The 22,759-nt window shown below is 36.8% G+C and overlaps 2 protein-coding genes across 21 annotated transcripts in view; one reads left to right on the top strand and one right to left on the bottom strand.

The window, feature by feature from the left end:
• LOC143244484 (ankyrin repeat and fibronectin type-III domain-containing protein 1-like) overlaps window positions 1–16,644 on the bottom strand; it is an 84,096-nt gene extending 67,452 nt beyond the window's left edge. For 10 of the 20 annotated variants that reach the window (XM_076489231.1, XM_076489230.1, XM_076489232.1 and 7 more), the window contains exons 1-2: window positions 16,073–16,641; window positions 9,700–9,855 (exon numbers count right to left, since the gene is read on the bottom strand). In XM_076489231.1, the coding sequence (XP_076345346.1) occupies window positions 9,700–9,855; window positions 16,073–16,137 (221 nt within the window). In that variant the 5' untranslated portion in view covers window positions 16,138–16,641. Of the gene's footprint in view, window positions 1–9,699; window positions 9,856–16,022 lie in introns of all 20 variants that reach the window. The other 10 variants (XM_076489228.1, XM_076489236.1, XM_076489237.1 and 7 more) reach the window with 4 other exon arrangements.
• A 5,070-nt stretch (window positions 16,645–21,714) lies between these two features.
• Window positions 21,715–22,759, top strand: part of LOC143245555 (uncharacterized) — a 33,247-nt gene continuing 32,202 nt past the window's right edge. Inside the window, exon 1 of the mRNA XM_076491914.1 lies at window positions 21,715–22,222. Coding sequence (XP_076348029.1) covers window positions 22,125–22,222 — 98 coding nt within the window. The 5' untranslated portion in view covers window positions 21,715–22,124. The remainder of the gene's footprint in view (window positions 22,223–22,759) is intronic.

The following is a 22,759-nucleotide window of genomic DNA, read 5'->3' as shown; positions in this document are numbered from 1 at the left end:
CTATATTTGTGCATACCCACCAGGTACCTGTCACAATCAGCAAAAACTTGTCAGGAAGCAAAACTTTGCAAAAATTGTTGTGCAGTGTTATTTATATGTGTGGATCTGAGTTTTTGTAGACAAGACAATAACTAACTGACAATCAAAATCATTTTCCTTCAAAGCTTAATATTAATTAATTTTCTCTTATCGAATAACATTAATTCGTCTTAAACTGACCGACTGGAGTGAAGAAAGCTAGTAAACGAAAACCACGGCTAGTTGCTGTCTGACAGAAAAGCGTTCTGTCAGTTGCTACTCTTGTCTGACAGAAAAGCGATCTGTCGTAAATCTTATAGCACATAGAAAACAGCCAGAAATATCTCTAGATTCTTTAGTTACCTAGTTATATCTTGTTATGCGGTATATCCTTCCACAAATATATTTATTATAAAGTTTTACTTCAACAGTGGATATACAAACTGATTTGATGTTATCTCTCCATCATAGACAGGTGTTAAATTCTTACCTTCTTTCTCATAAGCAACTTGGTAAATAAAACCTCCAGATTTCTTCTTTTATGGCCAGCAGTTAATAATTTATTGATATTGTCTTTTTTAAACATTTATTTCAAAGACGACTGTGATTGGCAGTCGGGTGTTTGTCGCCCCTCCTCCAACACAAGATGTGGTACAGAACTAAGCTCATTTACAGACTCCTAGCGGCAGAGAACTCTAACTAAATATTACATCTGTAACAACGTAGATTATGTTAATTTATATGTTACAAGAAAAATGCAACTCGCACTTCAGGGCTATGAATGTGCTACAACGGTGGTGGTGAAAATATCAAAACACCGTCAGACACGAAGAGCCGAAGAGAAGACGGTGGATTTTTTTTAACTAGCTGTCTTCCCTATAACACTATGTAACACAATTTTTTTTTCTGGATAGTATGTGTTATTTCTTAATTGCTTATGTTGTAAAAGTACAGAAAATGACCATTATTCCCTTCAAGGTTTGATTTTGTGACCTGGATAATGAAATTTAGAAATTAACCTATTTTCTATGAAAAATGGGCAAATTTGCACATTTTCATTAACATAAGATCTGAGTAAATCAGCATATGAATCAAGATTTACATGTATTTATACTAAAGTTATACAAAAATGAACAAACATGTTTTGAAATGAGTAGTTTCTCGAAATTTGCGACTGTTATGTAAATCACTTTCACGTATCAGTCTCCAAATATAGTCTCCCATCATGTTTTCGTTATACGCTCCTTGGTAGCGGCGTTCAAAGTCCAGTATATCTTGGTGGAAGCGCTCGCCATGCTCCTCTGAGTATGCTCCCATGTTCTCCTTGAATTTATCAAGATGAGTGTCAAGGATATGGACTTTTACGGACATCTTGCAGCCCATTTTGCCGTAGTTCTTCACCAGAGCCTCAACCAGTTCCACATAATTTTCGGCCTTGTTATTGTCTAAGAAACCCCGAATCACTGCAACAAAGCTGCCCCAAGCTTTTTTTTCCCTTCCTACTGAGCTTCTTGGGGAATTCTGCGCACTCCAGGATCTTTATTTGTGGTCCAACGAAGACACCAGCTTTGACCTTTGCCTCAGACAGCTCAGGGAAAACGTCTCGAAGGTACTTGAGGCTGCAGGCTCCTTATCAAGAGCTGTGACAAATTGTTTCATAAGACACAGTTTTATGTGCAATGGTGGGAACAACACCTTCTGGAGGTTCACCAGTGGCTCACACTTGACATTGTGCCTCCCTTCTGTTCCTCAGTTTAATACGCTAACTACACGGTAAAACTAAAGCCATCTTCACTGTACAAACTATAATAACTTACTTGAGATTTGTAGTCTTCCATGTTATATGACGCAACTAACATGAACTGTCTTTGTCCGGGGGTAAGGGGTAAACCGACCATCACGCTACCAGTGTACCAATAATACCTTTCACTGTTTTCATAATTTAGTCCAGGCGAAATGCTTAGTCTAACATGGTAGTTAGGGTGCGTATTGAGTGGTATGCCACCAGGGGCGAAACGTGTGTCCACCTCAAGCAGTAGAGTAGGGGTAGAGATGATGACGTCGTAGTTCCACGAATTTTAACCAAAGGGCGCCTTGCTAAGCCTCCGTGACAGGTGCCATGACACTTGATGAAGGTAGTTTCTGCTACCAGAGTGTGCACTGTTAAGCATGACATCGTAACTTGTGTGTTATACAAAAAAAGTATGTTTCTAAAGTCAGGAAATGACACTAGAGGACGTGTTGGTATGACCACACGCAGATAGATCAATTTAAAATTAACTTTTTAATAACATTGATTGTTCTTTGTGAAGACTGGCACACAATTATGTAGAGGAGCGAACAACATTTCGACCTTCTTTGGTCATCGTCAGGTTCACAAAGAAAGAAAGAGGTAACTAACCGATAACTGACCACATGTTTGAAGGGGGTTCTAACATACCTTACAACACTATTACACAACCCCCTTCAAACATGTGGTCAACTATCGGTCAGTTACCTTTTTCTTTCTTTGTGAACCTGAAGATTACCGAAAAAGGTCGAAACGTTGTTCGCTCCTCTACATACAAATTTTCTCAACCCAAACCAGCCGTTTTTACATTTTTTTTTCTACAAGTGGGTTTTCTCGTCATCACTGACACACAATTAGCTGTGATGAGTTAGCCTAAACATCCATTAGGGTTGAAGTATCCATACCATTTGGTAATTGTATATGTTCACTTTTCTACTGTTTACATTCAATGTTAATGATCTCAGATATATGAGATAAAGAACACCTATAAGTAATAGTCCATTTAATGTTCTAAATGAAAATATATGCAAGAAGATAAGGACTGTTACGGTTAAACATAGTTATTTATATAGATCCTTTAAACTTTAGCAAAACAAATTAAGTTATAAAATTAAACGTGAAACTTAAACAAGTGTTCTTTTAAGGACAGGCCTGGCATGGCCTAGCGCGTTAAGGCGTGTGCTTCGTAATCTGAGGGTTGAGGGTTCGCGCCCGAGTCGAGCCAAACATGCTCGCTCTCCCAGCCGTGGGGGCGTTATAATGTGACGGTCGAAATATATTATTTCGTTGGTAAAAGAGTAGCCCAAGAGTTGGCGATGGGTGGTGATGACTAACTGCCTTCCCTCTAGTCTTACACTGCTAAATTAGGGACGGCTAGCACAGATTGCCCTCGAGTAGCTTTGTGCGAAATTCCAAAACAAACAAACAAACTTTTAAGGACAATTGTTATATATTAATTATACGAATTAATGACTCGTAAGTTTTTTATATACAAAATACTAGAAAATACAAAAAGTATGCCATGTAAATTAAACATAGAAGCAAAAACTATGATCAGTATATTAACATATACTAAATAATGAAAACGCAGTCTACTTTTACCTTCAATATTTAAGAAAGTGAACCATTAGGTGTGATAAAAATTTTTAAGCAGTACGTTAAAGGTGCTAGCAACACTATCCACTTATAGAAACAAGTGTCTTACATGCAGTTAAATATATAGATAATAACTATAAACATAAGTTGAGACAAGTTTAAATCTGTATGCAGTCTACATCATAACACTGTCCTCATTTATAACACAAATATTTATAAATGAAATTTAAACCGAAATGAAATACTGTGTAAGAAAGCTTCAATTTTATGGTAAACCAATACAAATAATAGTTTTACATGTAATTAAATTTAGATGTTTATTACATGTCGAGACAACCTACAATGTAGTCCTCATCTTACTGAATTATTTAGCTATGTAAACACTATCCTTAACAAAACTGTCCGTTTTTGTGAAACGTAAGTAAGGAAAAACTATGAAGTTCATGAGATTAAAATAGTATACTGTTTTACTTATCAAGGGAAACAATAAACACAACATTATGAAAATTAGACTATATTATTAATTTTAAGAGTTTGATTGTTATTATAAAGTTATGGTCACGTAGATCTATCTTCGCGATCATTACACTAACACGGCCTCTGGTGTCACTTCCTTGACCCTAACAACATGCTCTTTGTTGTGTAATACTCAAACTACGAGTTCGCGCGTAGCAACGCGCCACCTGGTTACTCTTTGCACCACTCCATTATTGCTTGAAGGCGATACACGTATCGCCCTCTGGCGGCGTGCCACTCAGCACCATCGTGTGATTCCGATGATAAACTGATGATGTGAATGTTCTGCAAAAAATGTTACAACAGTTTGTTTTGTTTCTGCACCAGTGTTTCCCAATCTAATACAATACAAAAAGATCTGGGGACATCAAGATATTTTTCGTAACAAAAGAGCTAAAAGACATCAAAAGTAAATAATAATTTGCCTGTATACTTCCTACTGACTGACTAGAATCTACAGAGCAATCAATATAGAACTTTGTGAAACCTCAGTTTCTGGAAACTACTGGTTTCACTTCGTAATGAATAATCGTTATTCATAATGAAGAATTGAAACTAAGCTAAAATGATATTAAGAATGTCATAACAGGACCTCAACATTTCGGTGTCACACTAACTATCCTGCAGAAAACTTTCAGTCGAAACGTCGAAAGAACAAACATCGTGTTACATCATTCTTTGTCTATTTGTAATGAACAGTTAGAAGCGCGTCACTCACCGTTTCCTTCCTTTCTTTCCAAAGATTCGTTTAATGCACATAAGCAAAAAGACTGCTTTATCTAATGAGAGGGTCCCTAAATATCTAGTAGAGGCGTTGAGGTCGATGTCCCAGCTTTTTCCTCATCTGACTACAAGCTGATTTCAGGTCGTAATTTGTTTAGAATTTATATCTATAGTTTATATATCTCACCAAAACCGAGTCAGAGTCGAATTTACTCTGAATTATGGAGGTCTTTTTGCATTTCAAACATATTAACACCTTCAACTTATCTTTTACACAAGATGTGCATCGTCAAACGTCAAGGTTTTTCTAAATCCTGTTGTGGTTACAGTAATAAATACTGAAGGGGTAGATCGCCTTGCACCATGTTGTAGTTACAGTAATAAATACTGAAAGTGCAGATCGCCTAGCACCATGTTGTGGTTACAGTAATAAACACTGAAGTTGTAGATCACCCAGCACCATGTTTGTGTTATTATCTAGTTATATGTGTAATCGTGTGTTCATCAATAAAACAAATAAATATGGTAACTTTGAAACATTAAGCTTATACTTCGTGTTAATCCCGTAAAATATTTATAATCTTGTCTGTGTTCATCTTAAGCCTAATATATATATATATATATATATATATACATATACATATATACTGTAATGTATATCTGTTTTAATGTTTATGACTGTTCCATTATTAACTCAGACAACGTCGAACTGATAATTTAAGAGTTAATCGTCTTTGTGGATTCAAGCCTGGTTGTGACCAAATCCCTCTTGTTCGCAGCAGAAATAATAGCATCAAAGAAGACTCTTGTTGCAGGTTTTATACAGGTAGACTACGGTACCGTTTCGATTCTTTCCAAATAGAATGACTTGTTTGAACTTCTAGAATGAAAAAAAAGCAACAAAACAAACAGTCTTTCATTCTTTGTACAATGTGGTAACTTGTTTTTCTCAAAGGAAGAAAACTTAGACTTAAAACATTGGTCGACAGAGAACTGAAGAAGGTAACAGTCTGTCAGGAACGTACAGTTGTATTGGTTCTAAGTCTCTGTTTTGTATATAGACAAACTAGCGGAAAGGCAACTAGCTGGTCAAGACATTGTATAGAGAAATGTGTGTTGTTTATTCTCTACATAAACACACGTGACGTGACACTTGTATAGGAAAGTGTTTGTTGTTTATTCTCTACATAAATGCACGTGACGTGACACTTGTATAGGGAAGTGTTTGTTGTTTATTCTCTACATAAACACACATGACATGACACTTGTATATGGAAGTGTTTTCTGCACATCTTTACTGCACGGAGAACACGTGATTAGGTTTACTCCCTTCTGACAGATCACGTTTGATCAGGTGCTTCAAACACGTTACAACACTACATACTGCTTTACTTGAGCTACAGTTGTTTTATAAATAGAAACCAATAACCAGTTCCTCGTCCATAAGTATTTAGATACCTTCTTAGAATTATAATTTTTGAAAAGACGTGAAGAAAGAAAAATCTCTCTATCGAGCTTTTCCAATTAAGATGACGTGCAAAGAACTAATAATATATTTTATAAACATGGTCGAAAACTCGTCATTAGGACTAAATACCGAAACAACTTGGTTATTTCGTTTATAAAGAAATAAACAAAACGCCAAAGTTTGTCTGTATACGGTTTAGTGGTTGTTCAGCCATGAAAGCACCGACTTTTTTTTACACCTATCACTACCATCTTGGTCCACATCTCGCATCTTGTTGAGTAGTTTATTGTTACAAATCTCAGTGCAAAGAACCATTAAAGAAATTGGGTGAAATCAATAGCCGTTGATCTAAAAGGAATAGTAATTAGTGAGACGGATTGTAAGGTGGGCGGCAATTTTTATTTACACTTTTGTTAATTGTTGGGGGACGTGTAACTAGTAAAATCATGGGCCCATGACAATCCGATGCAAAATATGTGTAGGTATTCGATTACATGGATCTCATATTAGTTTAGCGTTAAGTACATATTGGTAAATAAGGAATTGCTTTCCTGTTTGGAAGTGACTCATATAACCAGTGTGCTACTCACATAACAGTCAAGACATAACCTAGATAACCATCAATACATGACTCATGTAACTATAAAATTATTACCCAAATAACAATCAAAATTGATTCGCATAACCATCACATCACGATACACTAACCATTAAGACACAACTGTCAGGACATGGCTCACACGACCTTCCAAATCATGAAACATAACCTTCCTAGCACAATAATCAAATAATGGCACCAATAACTGTCAAAAGACACTTCTAGTGGAACACTTCATCTGTCTCTCTGACAGAACAGAGTGAAAGATCTGAAAGTGGGGGGAAAACACACACACTTGGTAAACCCACATCTTGAGAAGGGTTGTCATGACAACCATAATGAAGCGATACGGCAATTGTACTCCTGCCGATTGAATTCACGAAAATAAAAATATCTTGTGTTTCTTCTCTATTTACAAGATCCAGTATAATTATTGAGATAACCGTATCTTTAAGTAAATATCTTCTTAGTCTCTGACGACAAAATAAGTGACACGTGAACCTGAATTTGTTTTTTCCTTTTCTGACACTAAAGGTGTAGATGGTGAGAAACAAACAAAACTGTTCTGACACTAAAGGTGTAGATGGTGAGAAACAAACAAAACTGTTCTGACACTAAAGGTGTAGATGGTGAGAAACAAACAAAACTGTTCATTCTTAGTATTTGTTGTTTTAAACTGAAAGAAAGGGGATTAAGAGAACCAGCCGCCTACAGGAATATTATTAACAGAATACTGATTACTACGGTTACCCCCCCCCCACATATATATATAGTTGAAAGTTTCTAGCGTGTTTAGTGCCATAACACGGCTCGAACTATGTATCTTCTGATATGCTGTTTAGCACATTACCATGAGGCTACGTTCCGTCCAATGAATTTTATTCAGGAAACTGTTAACTTGTAACCAGTGATAATATTTTTATACAACATAAAATTTTATCAGCCAAGAACACAATCAATCACAAGCATCGCTCCCCCACAACCCCTTCGCTAGAACTCAAAATTTTTCATCCCCCTGAAGAACTTATTTAAATTGGAAATATTTATGGTGGCACATACACCCCATTACGATCTCACCTGCTTTGAAGCCTCCCCATCTTAACTTTCTGCATGCGTCCCTATAATTATATATAATTTTATTTCATGCAGTTTTTCTAAATCTCATACCAGTCAATTACCATCATGAATAGGTGTTTTTCTTTTACCAGTTTCTAGAGATATTACTGTCAAACTTTACTGCTAATTCGTCCAAACAATAAAATCAGAGAATTTGATTGGTCTGCAAACCTTCAGGGAAACAAACCCTTCCATCAGTTAGAACAACAAATTTAGAGATGATTCGGTCAAAATGAAATCAGAAAATAGATTCGTCTCCCTGTTTCTGAGTAAATAAAGCCATCTGTCAATTGTAACAGCAAGTCTGGTTGTTGCAAGGGCTGTCTGCTCACAACACTCTCTAATGATGACCTTATAGGTCACAGATAAAGTATCTATTCCACAGATCCACCGCCAACTTTTGGTCAATTCCTCATCTGATCAACGAATAGAAATTGACCGTCAATAGGTATAGCGTGTTTTTAAGGCAACGGGTCACGAACAAAGAATTCTCTAATTCACGGTCTGGAATACGCTAACCACTAAGCACTTTATTCGATCTGAACCCTAGAATGCTACTGAGTTTTGCCAATGTAACACGTTTACGGTTATTTAACATTAGGAAGTAAAAGATTAAAAACACATCAGTACAGACACCGTTATAAACCAATCTTAAACCTTTAACGAGTACAGATGAAACAAATAACATGAAGTTTCTACCAAACGTAAGATACGTAAATACTTGTGTTTACACCACAAGAACTAAACATAAATTGTTGTTAACTACTGTCAAACGTTACTTTATTATCTGGTTGACAGGATGGTAGATCGTGAGACTTCATTCATCCTATCATCTCCTTCACTAGAAATTTCACCTGACTTTAGGGAACACTTGTTACTAGGGAGAAGCAGAGATCATACAGGTAACCATCATGTCTACTGTAATAAACTCCTAGAGACACAATTAATCTGTTAGATTGCATATAATACAATAATAGGAAAAACGGAGTTAGGGAAATAGGTACAGGATTAACACAACCAATCAGTAGCCCGCGGTTAACAGATGAACCTGCCCAGCATGGCCAAGTGTGTTAAGGCATTTGACTCGTAATCCGAGGGTCGCGGGTTCGAATCTCGGTCACACCAAACATGCTCGCCCTTTCAGCCGTGGGGGCGTTATAATGTTACGGTCAATCCCACTCTTCGTTGGTAAAAGAGTAGCCCAAGAGTTGGCGGTGGGTGGTGATGACTAGCTGCCTTCCCTATAGTCTTACACTGCTAAATTAGGGACGGTTAGCGTAGATAGCCCTCGAGTAGCTTTGCGCGAAATTCAAAACAAACAGATGAGCCTTTGTTACAGTCTGCGGTTAACAGATGAACTTCTGTCAGTAGCCCGTGGTGGTTAACAGATGAGCCTCTGTCAGTAGCCCATGTTTAACAAATAATCCTCTGTTAAAGCCTGTGTGGGCAAAGTTACACAGATAAAACAAGTACAAATAGTATTAGATTAACCTAAAAATGACTTAAGAAGGTAGAATCGTTGTTCTCTGTTTGCTTAATAAAAGTGTTAATACCCGTACCAGCCGTTCCGAGATACAGTATTAGGTAGAGACGGCGTTACGTAATTGTTATTCTTGTGTGTGTTATTATTCTGTTGTTCTGTTTATTGTGTGTTATTATTCTGTTGTTGCTTTTATTGTGTGTGTTATTATTTTGTTGTTGTTTTTCTACAATACACTCAAGGATGATGATTTTTGACTGCTTGAATTAAACCATCAACGTGAACGCAACCCATCACGTCTCATCTGTCACCATACCTATGTTACACGTTTCCAAACAGACACTAATATGGTTGAACCATACAAAAATAAAAGGCCAACGTAAAAGGAAACTTACCTCACAGCTAATATGTCTTTGATGGAATCGAATTCCTCGAGTGTTGACAAGGTGCTTTCTTCGGGAAGGTTAGAAGTAACATTAGTTTGGTTGCCATGACAACAACAAAGATCACCACGACATCGCTTTTGACAAATGCATGTACAACCTTCAACTCTGAAACAGAAGCGAATAGAGTAAAACTGAACAAGCTGTAATAACAAAAAAAAAAATAATACTTCCTATCACAACAAACACACTGAAGTTTGCTTTAAGGAAAAAAAAAAAAGAAAAAGGCCTATGGTAAACTTTTGCTATTCAGTCGGTAAAATATTTGTTTGATGGTTAAACATTCTTGTTGTACATTATTTCAGAATACTGGCAGAGGTCGCTCTTTACCCTTTATTTGGGGCCCGGCATGGCCTAGCGCGTTAAGGCGTGCGCTTCGTAATCTGAGGGTCGCGGGTTCGCGCCCGTGTCGCGCCAAATATGCTCGCCCTCCCAGCCGTGGGGGCGTTATAATGTTACGGCCAATCCCACTATTCGCTGGTAAAAGAGTAGCCCAAGAGTTGGCGGTGGGTGGTGATGACTAGCTGCCTTCCCTCTAGTCTTACACTGCTAAATTAGGGACGGCTAGCACAGATAGCCTTCGAGTAGCTTTGTGCGAAATTCCAAAAACAAACAAACAAAACAAAACCCTTTATTTCGTTATCTATAACAATGCCGATTAAAAATAATGTTAACATACGCTGATGCATATTTACCTTCAAACTCGATGTAGAGTTGCCAATTTAAGAATCTGGTTTCTGTTTCGTCTATGAATATTATTAGAATAACTACGAATCTTTCTTTCTGTTAAATACTTAACTGTTTAAGTTAACTGTAAATGACTACAGCCAACTGTACAAAACAAACACTAAAACCACATGTTAAATAAAGAACAAACCAATCTATGAAAGACAGAGAATTAACTCTCTCTCTTATCGGGCTGGCAACTCCAGCAATCAGCCCATCAACAGGGTTCTCAGCGCCAATTAATCCTGCCAGGCAGAGAGTAACAAAGTAGCTGACTTGAACATTTATCTCTGCTTTAAGGTATCGTCTGATTCTCAGTAAACAACTCTTTCTGGTTTCAGGTATCGTCTGATTCTTATTAACCAACTCTCTTAATATCCAAAATACAGTTTTAAAGGCGCTAATTCTATATTTCATTGTTGTATAAGTACATGTATGTTACATATACGAGTATAAATCCTTTATCAATGCAGCTTTGACGAGCTTTGCTAAAATACGATGTTATATGCACAACGCACGCTAGCGACATCTATTAGTAAAGATTAGAACAATCTTTTCAATAGTCATTTAAAAACATACAAACAGGAAGAGTTTATAAATACACCTAATTAGTTTATTATTAACAGTGATGTCCTTTATATTTCTTGGAATCCTCACACTAGACTAGAGTCCTTTAGATAAACACGTGACTAAACTTTTGTTTTCAATAATTAGTAAGACGTAAGAAATGTTGGTTAAACAGGGTCGACTGAAAGTTTTGGGTCAATCACGATGTGGAAAGAATATTTATATCTTGTTTTACAACAGCTACTTTAAATACTCTAGTAGGATGGCTAACACTAAAACGTACGATTTATTAAGTAACTAATAATTCATTATTCAATCGTTACAAATTGACTTGAAAATTGGATGAGAAGAAATACGATAAAATTATCTACGATAAAACTTGAATTTCATAATATCTGTATATTATGATGATAATACTATCTGTTTTCATATTTTTCAATACGCTATTAAGGTTACTTCATCTTTGAGTGAATTTTCCGTAAACAGAGAAAAACTGTTAGACATTATTATGTTTGGCAAAAATACGTATTATAAATATTTACACACAGATGTCGCTGTATTTTAGACAAAGTTTACGTGCATGTAAAATTTTTAACGTCGTTATTGTATTCCGCCAAAAAACAATATATATATATTTGATGTGTGTGTGTTTTGTACAAGTGAAAGTTTAAATAAGTGGTGATACAGTTACTACTATTTCTTTAGTTAGTAACTGTTGGATAAGAATAGCCCAAGAGTTGGCGGTGTTGACTAACTGCCTTCCCTCTAGACTATCAGTAAAACAATTAGGGCAATTATATGCAGATAGCCCTTGTACTGCTTCAGTAATGGAATTTTTCAAATCTTTTTTTAAAAGGGGGGAAGAGGTGTTAGATGAGACTATGGGGGTTGGGGGTTGTCTCTGGGAAACATAGAATGAAAATCCATAAGTAGTAAACAGGTGTCTTTTATTCCTATTAAATCGGTCTTGTAAACACTTTTAAATTCTAAAATTAAACAGTAAATTATTCCATATTAACACCTAACAGAATACTACAACTGTATTTTACTGTAAAAAACTGCACACCACTGTGTGATATTCAACTTAAAGCTGAAATCCTTTTTTTTTTAATACAGCGAGTAGAGTATGGAATCAGGGGTATGTTGTGGTAATCATGTAACTGTTATAATTTTTATGGAAGAAAGGCAGGAGCTTGGGCCCCTTCCCTTTACTTTGCAAGAAAATTATAAATTTCGTTTTTAGTTTACTTACTGATAAAGTGTATTTACTATAATTTACAGCAAGTTTCTGGAATAAGTACGACGTTTCGATCACTAGCGTGATCATTCTCATATGAACAAAACAATCTTCATTTTAAAAACTTGTAGTATCTATTCTAAAAACTTATTCTTACTGAAAAAGCTGTAAATTGAAATAAACCTAAACCACGAAACGTTTCTGGTACTAACAAATATAAACCTTTCACGACGGAGACGACCGTATAGAATTATTGCCTTATTGACTAAACGCCAGAAATTTAAGAAACACTTTGAAGGTTTAGAAATGAGCCTGAACTGACCTGAGTACTGCTAACCACTGTTCCGTTAACAAAACCTACTCAGATGGATCACTAGCTTTTATTTTTTTTTCTTATTTAAGATTTTTTTTTGCGCTGGAGTACAAAAATGTCCATTTGTTTACAGCTGTTCCTAATTTTGAATTGAAACACCAGAGAGCAGCCTGTCAACAGCACACACACACACACTGCCAAGTCTTGGGCTGTTCTTATTTGATCCAAAAGTGAGGTTTGACTGCTACTCTTACATTGCCCCTACTAGCCCAGAAATAAAAAACATGTTATGGCAATGGGGCCTAAACCATGAACCCTCATATTCTCAGTTTGGGCAGACTAGCCATTAAGCTACGTCTGGCCGTACTCGTTTGGTTTAAGAGCAAAGCTGTACAATAGGTTCTTCTGCGCTGTGCCAACAGCAGGGTTATAACTTCGAATTTTGGTGTTAAATCCCCCCAAAATGCCGGGGGTGTTTTTGTAAATGATTTAATAGGAACAATGCTGCTTTAATTTCATTGTTAATTTTCATTATTGTTGCGGTGCCATTACTACGATGAAGCTTGTTCGTTCAGATAAAATTTAAGTTTTAATAAACACTCTACCATCTTGCAGACACGTAGACACTCGAGTCTCTGGCCTAGCTAGGTGTGAGGGTGTTCCTTCGGGTCTGCTACTGTGATGTGGACTTACTTACCTAACGAAACGGTGTTAAGAAAACGAACAAGACATTCTCGGTGGGTAGGGAAGCAGGTTTTCCTCCAGGACAAACAAACGGTTCAACACAGAGTCACAAGGTATAAGCCTCTACGTTTACCTGACCTAGTTTTATTTTTTTATTTTTACTTTAAACCCACTCTTATTAGAAAATTTCTATTACTAGATCTCGAGCCGATGGAACTTTTCCACAGACGTGTAAGTGCCCTATTAAACTAGGTGCGTTTGCTGTCGCAAACAGGTTGGCTCGCTCAAATGACGTTCCTCCAAGTCTATTCTAAAGTAGGTCAGACAAATGTGACGTTTTACTATGACAAGTTCAGACATACACGATATTATAATACCAACATAATTTGTTTTTCAAATTTCGCGATAAGCTAAACGAGGGTTATCTATCCCTAATTTAGCAGTGAAGGTCTAGGGAAAAGGCAGCTAGTCATCATGACCCACCACCAATATTGAGACTATTATTTCATTAATGAATAGTAGGATTGATCACAACATTATAATGCTCCCATGGCTGAAAGAGCGAGCATGTCTGGTGCGACGGGGATTCGAACCCGCAGACTGTGAGTGGAGCATCCTAATCGCCTGGCTTGTTCCATGCTGATACAGACAAACAGGCTTGTTTCAATAGAGCTAGAAGTGATACATTAATATAAACATCTAATGTGGTAGCATCTAAATGTGTGTGTTTTTCTTATAGCAAAGCCACATAGAGCTATCTGCTGAGCCCATCGAGTGAAATCGAACCCCTGATTTTAGCATTGTAAATCCATAGACTTACCGCTGTACTGGCGGGGGGTTATATATGTATTATATCGTAACAATGTATCTGTCTGTCTGTCACGTTATCTCCTGAACATATTGATACCAGAATCGATCCGTTAGTAATCGTATATCATGAACGGTCAATCTGGGAAAAAAAGAGATAGTAAGAGTCAAAATATTTCTTTTGTGAAGGAAGTTCATGAAAAAACAAACAAATAAACAGTACTTCCTCCAGCTCGTGTTTGAAAAAAATATTTTTAAGATAGGAGTGAACACGAACAGGAAAAAACACGTGAAAAGAAGGAACGCGTTTGACTATACATACTTATTGTTGTTGTTCACTATATATTAGTTTGTTACAACTCAAAAACAAATTAAACAAAAAACGCTTCATCAACTGAAAAAATCCCAGGCTACAAGCTACAATGCGGGAATATAAAATGTACCCTAGGTTTTGGAGGTGACTGCGGAAATAGGACCCACACTGCGGTAGGGATACACTGTCTACCACTCTTAACCTTCATTCACCAGTTTCACATAAGAAATAATTTTTTTCCTTTGATTCTTCTTATATAAATGACAACTGTCACTTTGGTAGTGGTCTTTTTTTTTGCGCTCAGTAAATGACAAAGAAAAATGGAATCCAGCTGAAATAAACCACTGCAGCTACTCAGTGAACCCGAGCGCTCTGTTTTGCTGGATGTATGAAAGCTCAAATGTTTCTGTCAATAACACACTGTAGTTAGTCTCATTTGTTTAAAAACAAACGCAAAGTAATCTTCGTTATTGAAATAACACATGGAGTACAAAAAACGGTTTTTAATGGCCCACTAGGCAATCATATTGGATACACTTTAAAACCAAAGTGGTTGACTGTATATTTTATATTTATTCATTGCTATTGTTAAGAAAATTATCGTTCAAACAATTCAATGTGCTTGTCGGTGTGCAAACATTGATACGTTGTTGTAGTATCGATACATAAACACTAACAGATATATTAATAACAAACATCACAGGAAAGGGGAAACAAACAAACAAAGCAATTCTGTTAAACAGTATGATAACAAGTTACTAGAAGTACATACATTACAAAAATATGGAGGGGAGAACAGAACGTTCCTTATCTCAACAAATACATTTATATCTTTTCCACAACAACAGGGTCACGTTGTACTTTCTGTACCGATTCAGATAAAAATCAGCCCGTAAACGAACCGAAAGTTGATTTCTGTTCGGTGTGTAACATAACGATTAAAGTGTTTGTCCTTGTGACACAAACTACGTTATTATTTCGCCTGTCCTTATCTCACGCTGGGAACTGAAACTGATCAGCCCAAAAACAAAATGAAAATGACTACGTTAAATCTATAATATATTCAACTTGCTACTGAAATATTATTTGATTGGCTAATGTAGCTCACGATACTGCGAGAAGATCTCGCAGGGTTTGAATTATATGGAGCCCTCTTGGCTCAAAGCTATGCTTGCGGACTTACACGCTAAAATCCGGGGATCGATTTCTGAAGTGGTCAGAATGCACATAGTCTAAACAAATAAATTATCCGGGTATATTTCGATTTGAACAACGGGATAACATTTAGGTCTCAAAAACTTAAAACATAAAAATAAATGGCACACGCACATAAATCTACCTTTGTGTACACGTATAGCGAGCGAGAAAAATATCAAAATAAAGGATGGTTTATAACTATATTTATCCTGCGCCAAAACCTAAAAGTCAAAATACGTTCATATATTAAAATTAAGACATTTATAGACTAAATTTTAAATATATTGAAATTGATCAATAACTTTCTCTACGTAAAAAAATTTTCTCAACCCAAACGAGACGTTTTTACATAACGCTTCAATAAAGTAGGTAACGCTTGTTCTCACAAACGTAGAGCCGCTTAAGCCTAAACATGAAAAAAAAGAACTAACGTTTTTCTCCAACACATTCTTTAAAGAAGTTAATACTGTTGATGGCTTACAGTTCTCTGTAGATAGGTGTCAATGTCGGCGGTTGCCAGCAGCAGGGTTGTTGACGCGTTGTCATGACGACAAAGGCTAGCTACAACTACCGAATTAGTAGTCGGTTGCTAACTTTATCCACTGTTAAGAAGTACTTGTTTTCCCAGCATAGTTAAAGTCACTTGTAATAAATGCTCGTGATTCGCGTGAACGCGCGAACAGTACGGTTAATATCCTCGAGGCAAGACACGACCCCCATGCTTGACCACACATCTCTTAACCAGGTCGATGGTTCCACAAATAGAAAATTTGAGGTTGTTTTCTACAGGGAGGAAAAAACAAAACAAACACATCTCCAACAAGTCTTTTAAATGTCTTTCATGTTTAGAAGCTCTAAATAACACGTGAAGGATGTACAATATTAAAAAAAAAAAAGAAGCAAAGTTGTCGATAACCAGCACATTCCTGTACACAAGTTCCCGGGTCATACGTGCATGCGCAAACAGCTAAAGCAGTATAGTTCCAGTTGAACACTTCTTGCAAGAACACGAGCTTGCTTTCTTCAAGAGCACGTGTTAGTTGCCAGTACGCTTAAAAATTGTCGATAATTTAAGTAGTGCGAGAAGAAGGGGTGTGGCTTGTGGATAATTATGACGTCATCTGAGCCCTCCCAACGAAACGAATTTTGTTTGATGAGAGTATTTGTTAAGTAGCTTTCACTTTTCGTGAAATTAAACAAATAACTTCTAAGTGGAGGTGGTTCTTTTCTCAACTCATACTTTATACGATGTGTTGCACTGATGAGTTAACTAATAACACAGGATCGGTAGCAACTCGAAGTAAGACGTGCTTGTTACAGAACCTACGACGAAAGGTTCACACCTGCCCTTATCATGCATAATTTTTGTTCCATTTTCCCCCTTCATTTCTTTATCAGTTATTTTATTCAAAGCGGGTTACAGAGAAAAGAAATGAACTGGGCTTCCTCTTAATAGTGATGTAACTTCTCAGCCATCAATAATCACCTCTGTGGGCCACAAAACAGTCCACGAAGTACTGATTTGTTTGTTTGTTTTTGAATTTCGTGCAACGCTACACGAGGACTATCTGCGCTAGCAGTCCCGAATTTAGCAGTGTAAGACTAGAAGGAAGGCAGTCATCACCGCCCACCGCCAACTCTTCGGCTACTCTTTTACCAACGAATAATGAGATTGACCGTCATATTATGATGTTTGGTGCGATGGGAATTCGAACCCGCAACCCTCATATTACGAGTCGAACGCCTTAACCCATGTCGGGCTATTCCTGGCTCTCAGCGCTCTTTTACTTACAGTCTTATAGAGCCATTTCGTACGGAGTTAACGTTGGTATCAGATTATTATATATTGCTGGCAGCTACATACAGGGTAACCCAAAAATATCTTTCTGATTTTAAAATGTAATAATTAAATAATTCAGGAAATATAACCATACATTTTCAGCATTATAAAGCCAAGCTCAAACAATTTTTATTGTTATGTTTGTTTTTCACTACAGTGAATAGTGTTACTCTGTAAAATAGCTGTCTAAGATAAAATACAATGCTTCATTTGGCTCAAAGAGACCACACCACTAACTTTGGTGCAGCGTAATTACAGTACAGGATAAAAGTACGGAGGTATGTTTTTTCACACACCTATATCAAACATCACGGAAATTAAGATCAGAATAACAAACACCATCGCCACTTTAGCTGTGAAAATGTTGCAGCAGACGTGGACTGAAATACACTGCTGGCCAAAATCTTAAGGTCAATGAACATAAAGAAAAAATATGCATTTTGCTTTGTTAGATTCAACCACTTATTTAAGTAGAACTTCGAAAAATGAAAATAACAAAAGGGAAAATAAAAATAAAAAACTTTTTTTAGCATTTAATAGGGAAAATGTGAACACTATGAAATTAGCCTAAATACTAGCTGGTCAAAAGTTTAAGACCATACCAAAAAAAAAGTCCTAAACAGGGTAGGAAATGCCCAACAAGAGGTCTCAGTAGTCAGTTGCACGACCGTCATTACGTATAACTGATAACATTCGCTTTGGTATGGTCGATATAAGTGTTTGCAGAAGACTGGCTGGAATGTTATTCCAAGTGGTGAAGATGGCTTGACGAAGATCATGCATTGTTTGGAATTGACGTCCATTTCAATAGACTTCCCTTGCCATTTACCCCCAAACATTTTCATTGGTGTTCAGTTCGGGCGAACTCGCTGGATGGTCCAAAAGAATCACGTTACTCGCTATGAAAAAGTCCTTTGTCCTGCGAGCATTATAGATTGCAGCGTTATCCTGCTAAAACATCCACACAAGCGAGAACCTTCAGTCAATAAGAATGCTCTCTGCAACACGTCAATGTAGCCAGTTACTGTTTGACGCCCCTGTATAACTTTAAGCTCCATTGTTCCATGGAAGGAGAAAGCACCCCAGATCATGATGGAACCTCCTTTACTGTGTCGTGTAGAAAATGTCTCCAGTGGGATGTCCTTATCCTGCCAATAACGTTGGAAGCCATCTGGACTATCCAGGTTAAATTGTTTCTCATCAGAGAACAAAACCTTCTTCCACTTTTCTACGTCCCATGTTTAGTGCTTCTCAGGAAAGTTTAACCGAGCTGTTTCGTGGTGTGGAAGGAGGCGTGGTCTTTGAAGACGTTTACGGTTTTTAAAGCCTTTCTCTCGTAGATGCCGTCTTATTGTTCTTGAACTGCATTTTGCGTCCGTAATGGCCTTAATCTGGTTCGACAATCGGCTGGTGTCTTGCCGGACAACCCGTCGAATCCTCCTGCTCAACGCCGGCGAAATTTTCTTGGGCCGACCACTTGAAATTCTCGTTCCGTATCCCTCAGGGTCTTTTAAGAACTTTGCAATAGCAGTTTTACTACGCCCAATCTCACCAGCAATGGCACGTTGAGAGAAACCTTGCTTTTGCAGCTCGACAATTCTGCCACGTTCAAACTCTGTTAACTTTTTAGCCTTTGCCATGTTTCTACCCAATGTAACACAGGAATGTCAGTGGGAAATGTTGACAACGCTAATGCTTGAACACAAATAACTAAATTTCGTTACGTATTTACCGTTTAACGCTTCGTTTCAGTGTAGTTTTAAACTTTTGACCAGCTAGTATTTAAGCTAATTTCACAGTGTTCACATTTTTCCTATTAAATGCTACAAATTTTTTTTTTCCCATTTCTTATTTTCATCTTTCGAAGCTCTACTCAAATAAATGGTTATGTCTAGCAACGCAAAATGCATATTTTTTCTTTATGTTCATTGGCCTTAAGATTTTGGCCAGCAGTGTACAATATCGGTTGGACTTCATGAGAGCCACTCATGGTACACACAAAGAAGTAAACCGACTTTTCAATAAACATTATTTGAAACTGGATACAAGGTGTTAAAAACTGCATGATTGGATTTCCTTAGTTGATTAATTATTAAATTTTATAATAGAAAATATCATTTGGAACCACTCTGTATTTTTAATATTACAGTGTATCTATTGGATAGAGGGTGCATTACAAGACAGTTCTAATTTGGCTATAATTTTGCTTTAACGCTTTTAGCACAATAGGGAGTTAGAAGCAGTAGTAAAAATGACAACTGTTTTCACTGTTTGCTATACGATTAACCATTTTTATACACCTTGCGTACACTGTAGTTAGCGTGGATGCGAACGTAGGCTTACAGCAAGTTACAAGTGTTCACGCTTGTAGTAATGTTAAAGAATAAGGGAAATTCACTAATTTGCGAACAAACTGGATGTTGATGTTTTCACCACAATTTAAAAGAAGCAGACAGCGAATGAACAAACTGGATGTTGATGTTTTCACCACAATTTAAAAGAAGCAGACAGCGAATGAACAAACTGGATGTTGATGTTTTCACCACAATTTAAAAGAAGCAGACAGCGAATGAACAAACTGGATGTTGATTTTTTTCACCACAATTTAAAAGAAGCAGGCAGCGAATGATCAAACTGGATGTTGATTTTTTTTCACCACAATTTAAAAAAAAGCAGGCAGCAAATGAACAAACTGGATGTTGATTTTTTTCACCACAATTTAAAAGAAGCAGGCAGCGAATGATCAAACTGGATGTTGATTTTTTTTCACCACAATTTAAAAGAAGCAGGCAGCAAATGAACAAACTGGATGTTGATTTTTTTCACCACAATTGAAAAGAAGCAGACAGCGAACGTTACAACAATATGTTTGTAAAGTTAGATTTCCCCACCAAGAAGTCAACTGTTTTTTGTTTTTTCATTGTTAAACAAAAGCGCCCACCCGTATCAAAAAATCTTCTCTCTCCAAGCTCGTCGTTTTCCGATTACCACAATTAACTAGCTTTCGGCATAAAATGACTGCGGACCAAATCTGAAACTTTTCTTACAAATACTCATTAGCACAGACGAGAGATAATCATTCCAAAGAGTATGTATACGGACTAATTTTAGGAAGCCATCTAGTGGAGAGTTTTGGTAACATTCTATATTTGTTTGCCTTTTTTGAAAATTTTCACGCAATGCTACACAAAATCCTACATGTTCATACACGTTCCTAATTTTGAGCTCATAACTCACAGGAAAGACAGCTAATTAACAGCACCGTCTGCTAACGGTTGAACTACTCTTATCTGACCTATTGGTAGGCCTTTCATTTCCATAACGAACCTGCGATTCCAGAATTCGGTTTGGTTTGTTTTAAATTTCTTGCAAAGCTATACTAGGGCTATCTGCGCTAGTTGTCCCTAATTTAGCAGTGTAATAGTAGAGGGAAGACAGCTAGTCATCACCATCCACCGCCAACTCTTGGGCTATTCTTTTACCAGTGAATAGGGGGATTAATTGTCACATTATAACGCACCCACGACTGAAAGGGCGAGCATGTTTAGTGTGACGGGAATTTAAACCTGTAACTCTCGGATTACGAGTCGAGTGCCTTAACCACCTGGCCATGCCAGACCTCCAAAATTTGGAGCACATTTTAAGACAATGGGCCTCGTACCACGAACTCTAGGGTTTACAGTCAAGACAGACAAAACAGTTTACATCACTGATTCTTTTCTAAATGAATAAAAATCTTTTGAATTGCCCAAAACAACAATACTTTGAAAAACGTCTGTTTGTATATCACAGAACAGCTTTTTGTTTGAAAAAAAAACATTAAAATTCATTAGGCTCACAGAAAGTAATAATGAAAGTAGGAAACAAACAAACTTATTTACACTCCAGATTATTATTTCTTTTCGGATAAAAAGTAATTCCATGATAATAGTGTTAAAAATTAAAGGTTATCACGCTTATTAAATATTGTTACAAAAAATATATAGGGGAAATATGCTGCCATCTGTCGAGTAATATTGTAAACTTCCAATTAAAGAGGATAGAAATCCGTGTGCAACCGTTATGATATACCTTATAATGTGCACGAAATTGCAATCACACACTACTTTTTTTATCTCGTTGTGGGCCTTGCTTAATTCGTGTTGCTTAGCAACGGTTTGTTGATACTTGAAGCTTTTTCGGAAGTTTGTTGAGCCACAATATGTGTACACTGTACAGCCCACCTAGACCATATGCATTATTGTAGTTAATCGAGTTCAGAAACACGTAGGTCTGACACCAGGGTTCTTACAGAACGACATGTGTTACGGTTAGAAGCACTCTCTCTCTCTCTTGCAGCGCATCTGTCATAATTCCAACAAACGTGAATTAGTAATTGCACGTGCCAGCTTACCGTTTCGGCCAGTTGTTAGGAATATTAAATATGTCTTTATTAACAATAAATTATCTTATAATGTCGAACAAACACCTTACCTACTGCGAGGGTCGCATGTAACGACAAAATATTCGAGAACTAAGAATGGTCGATTCTTTCTTTAGACGTGAACGTTTGATTGCCAGACGAAGTGATTGTCAAAATGAAAGAAATAAGAAAGAAGCAGACAATAAATAACCAACCAGTTCGACAGCAAAAGGAAAAATAACAAATTTGTCTCCTTGAATAAAACCGTCCTTAAAATCATTTTATGTGAAGATGAGTTTATTAAAGTTGCCAGAATTACCAGAAGTAAAGTCGAGATCAAGGTCTAGTAGCAACTGTACCTGGGCCAGTGAAAGTAGCAGACAGTCCAGGTATTGAAGTTTTAGTAATATTAATTACATCAACAGAACCACTAAACATTTGTAATCGATTGTTGTTCTAGTTTAACGTCTTGCCGTACTGTTGATTAACATAGAATAGTGTAATGCACAGTTGGCGTCAAAATATTGCATAACCCTAACGCCATTTAATAATATTGGGACTTTTGTTTAGCAAAAGGTTAGCTTTTAGATGAGGCAGGAAAAACGTTACAAATTGGTTTCTACGTTTCTTTATTTTAGTAATGATTTTGCAGAACTCCAAAAACTGATCATTCAAAAATATTCATAGCTCTTTGGTACTATGACAACAACGTACAAGAAGTTTCGACCTGATAACGCAGAACCTAATTCTAAAAAATCCTGAACTGTAGGTGAATATTCTTAGACAGCACAAAAGAGTTAAGCACGTAGTTTTCGTCATCGTTACCTGTAACATAATTTGGTAAAATTAAAAGTGGTATTTGAAGATGTTAAGCAGACATTTATTAATTATCATAAAAGTGGTGAAGTAAGGAGTCCTAAGAACTT

The sequence above is a fragment of the Tachypleus tridentatus genome, chromosome 2 (genome assembly GCF_004210375.1).
Source record: "Tachypleus tridentatus isolate NWPU-2018 chromosome 2, ASM421037v1, whole genome shotgun sequence".
NCBI classification, from domain to species: Eukaryota; Metazoa; Arthropoda; class Merostomata; order Xiphosura; family Limulidae; genus Tachypleus; species Tachypleus tridentatus.
Note: the sequence above shows the minus strand (reverse complement) of the source record. Positions and strands in the feature narration are given on the sequence as shown.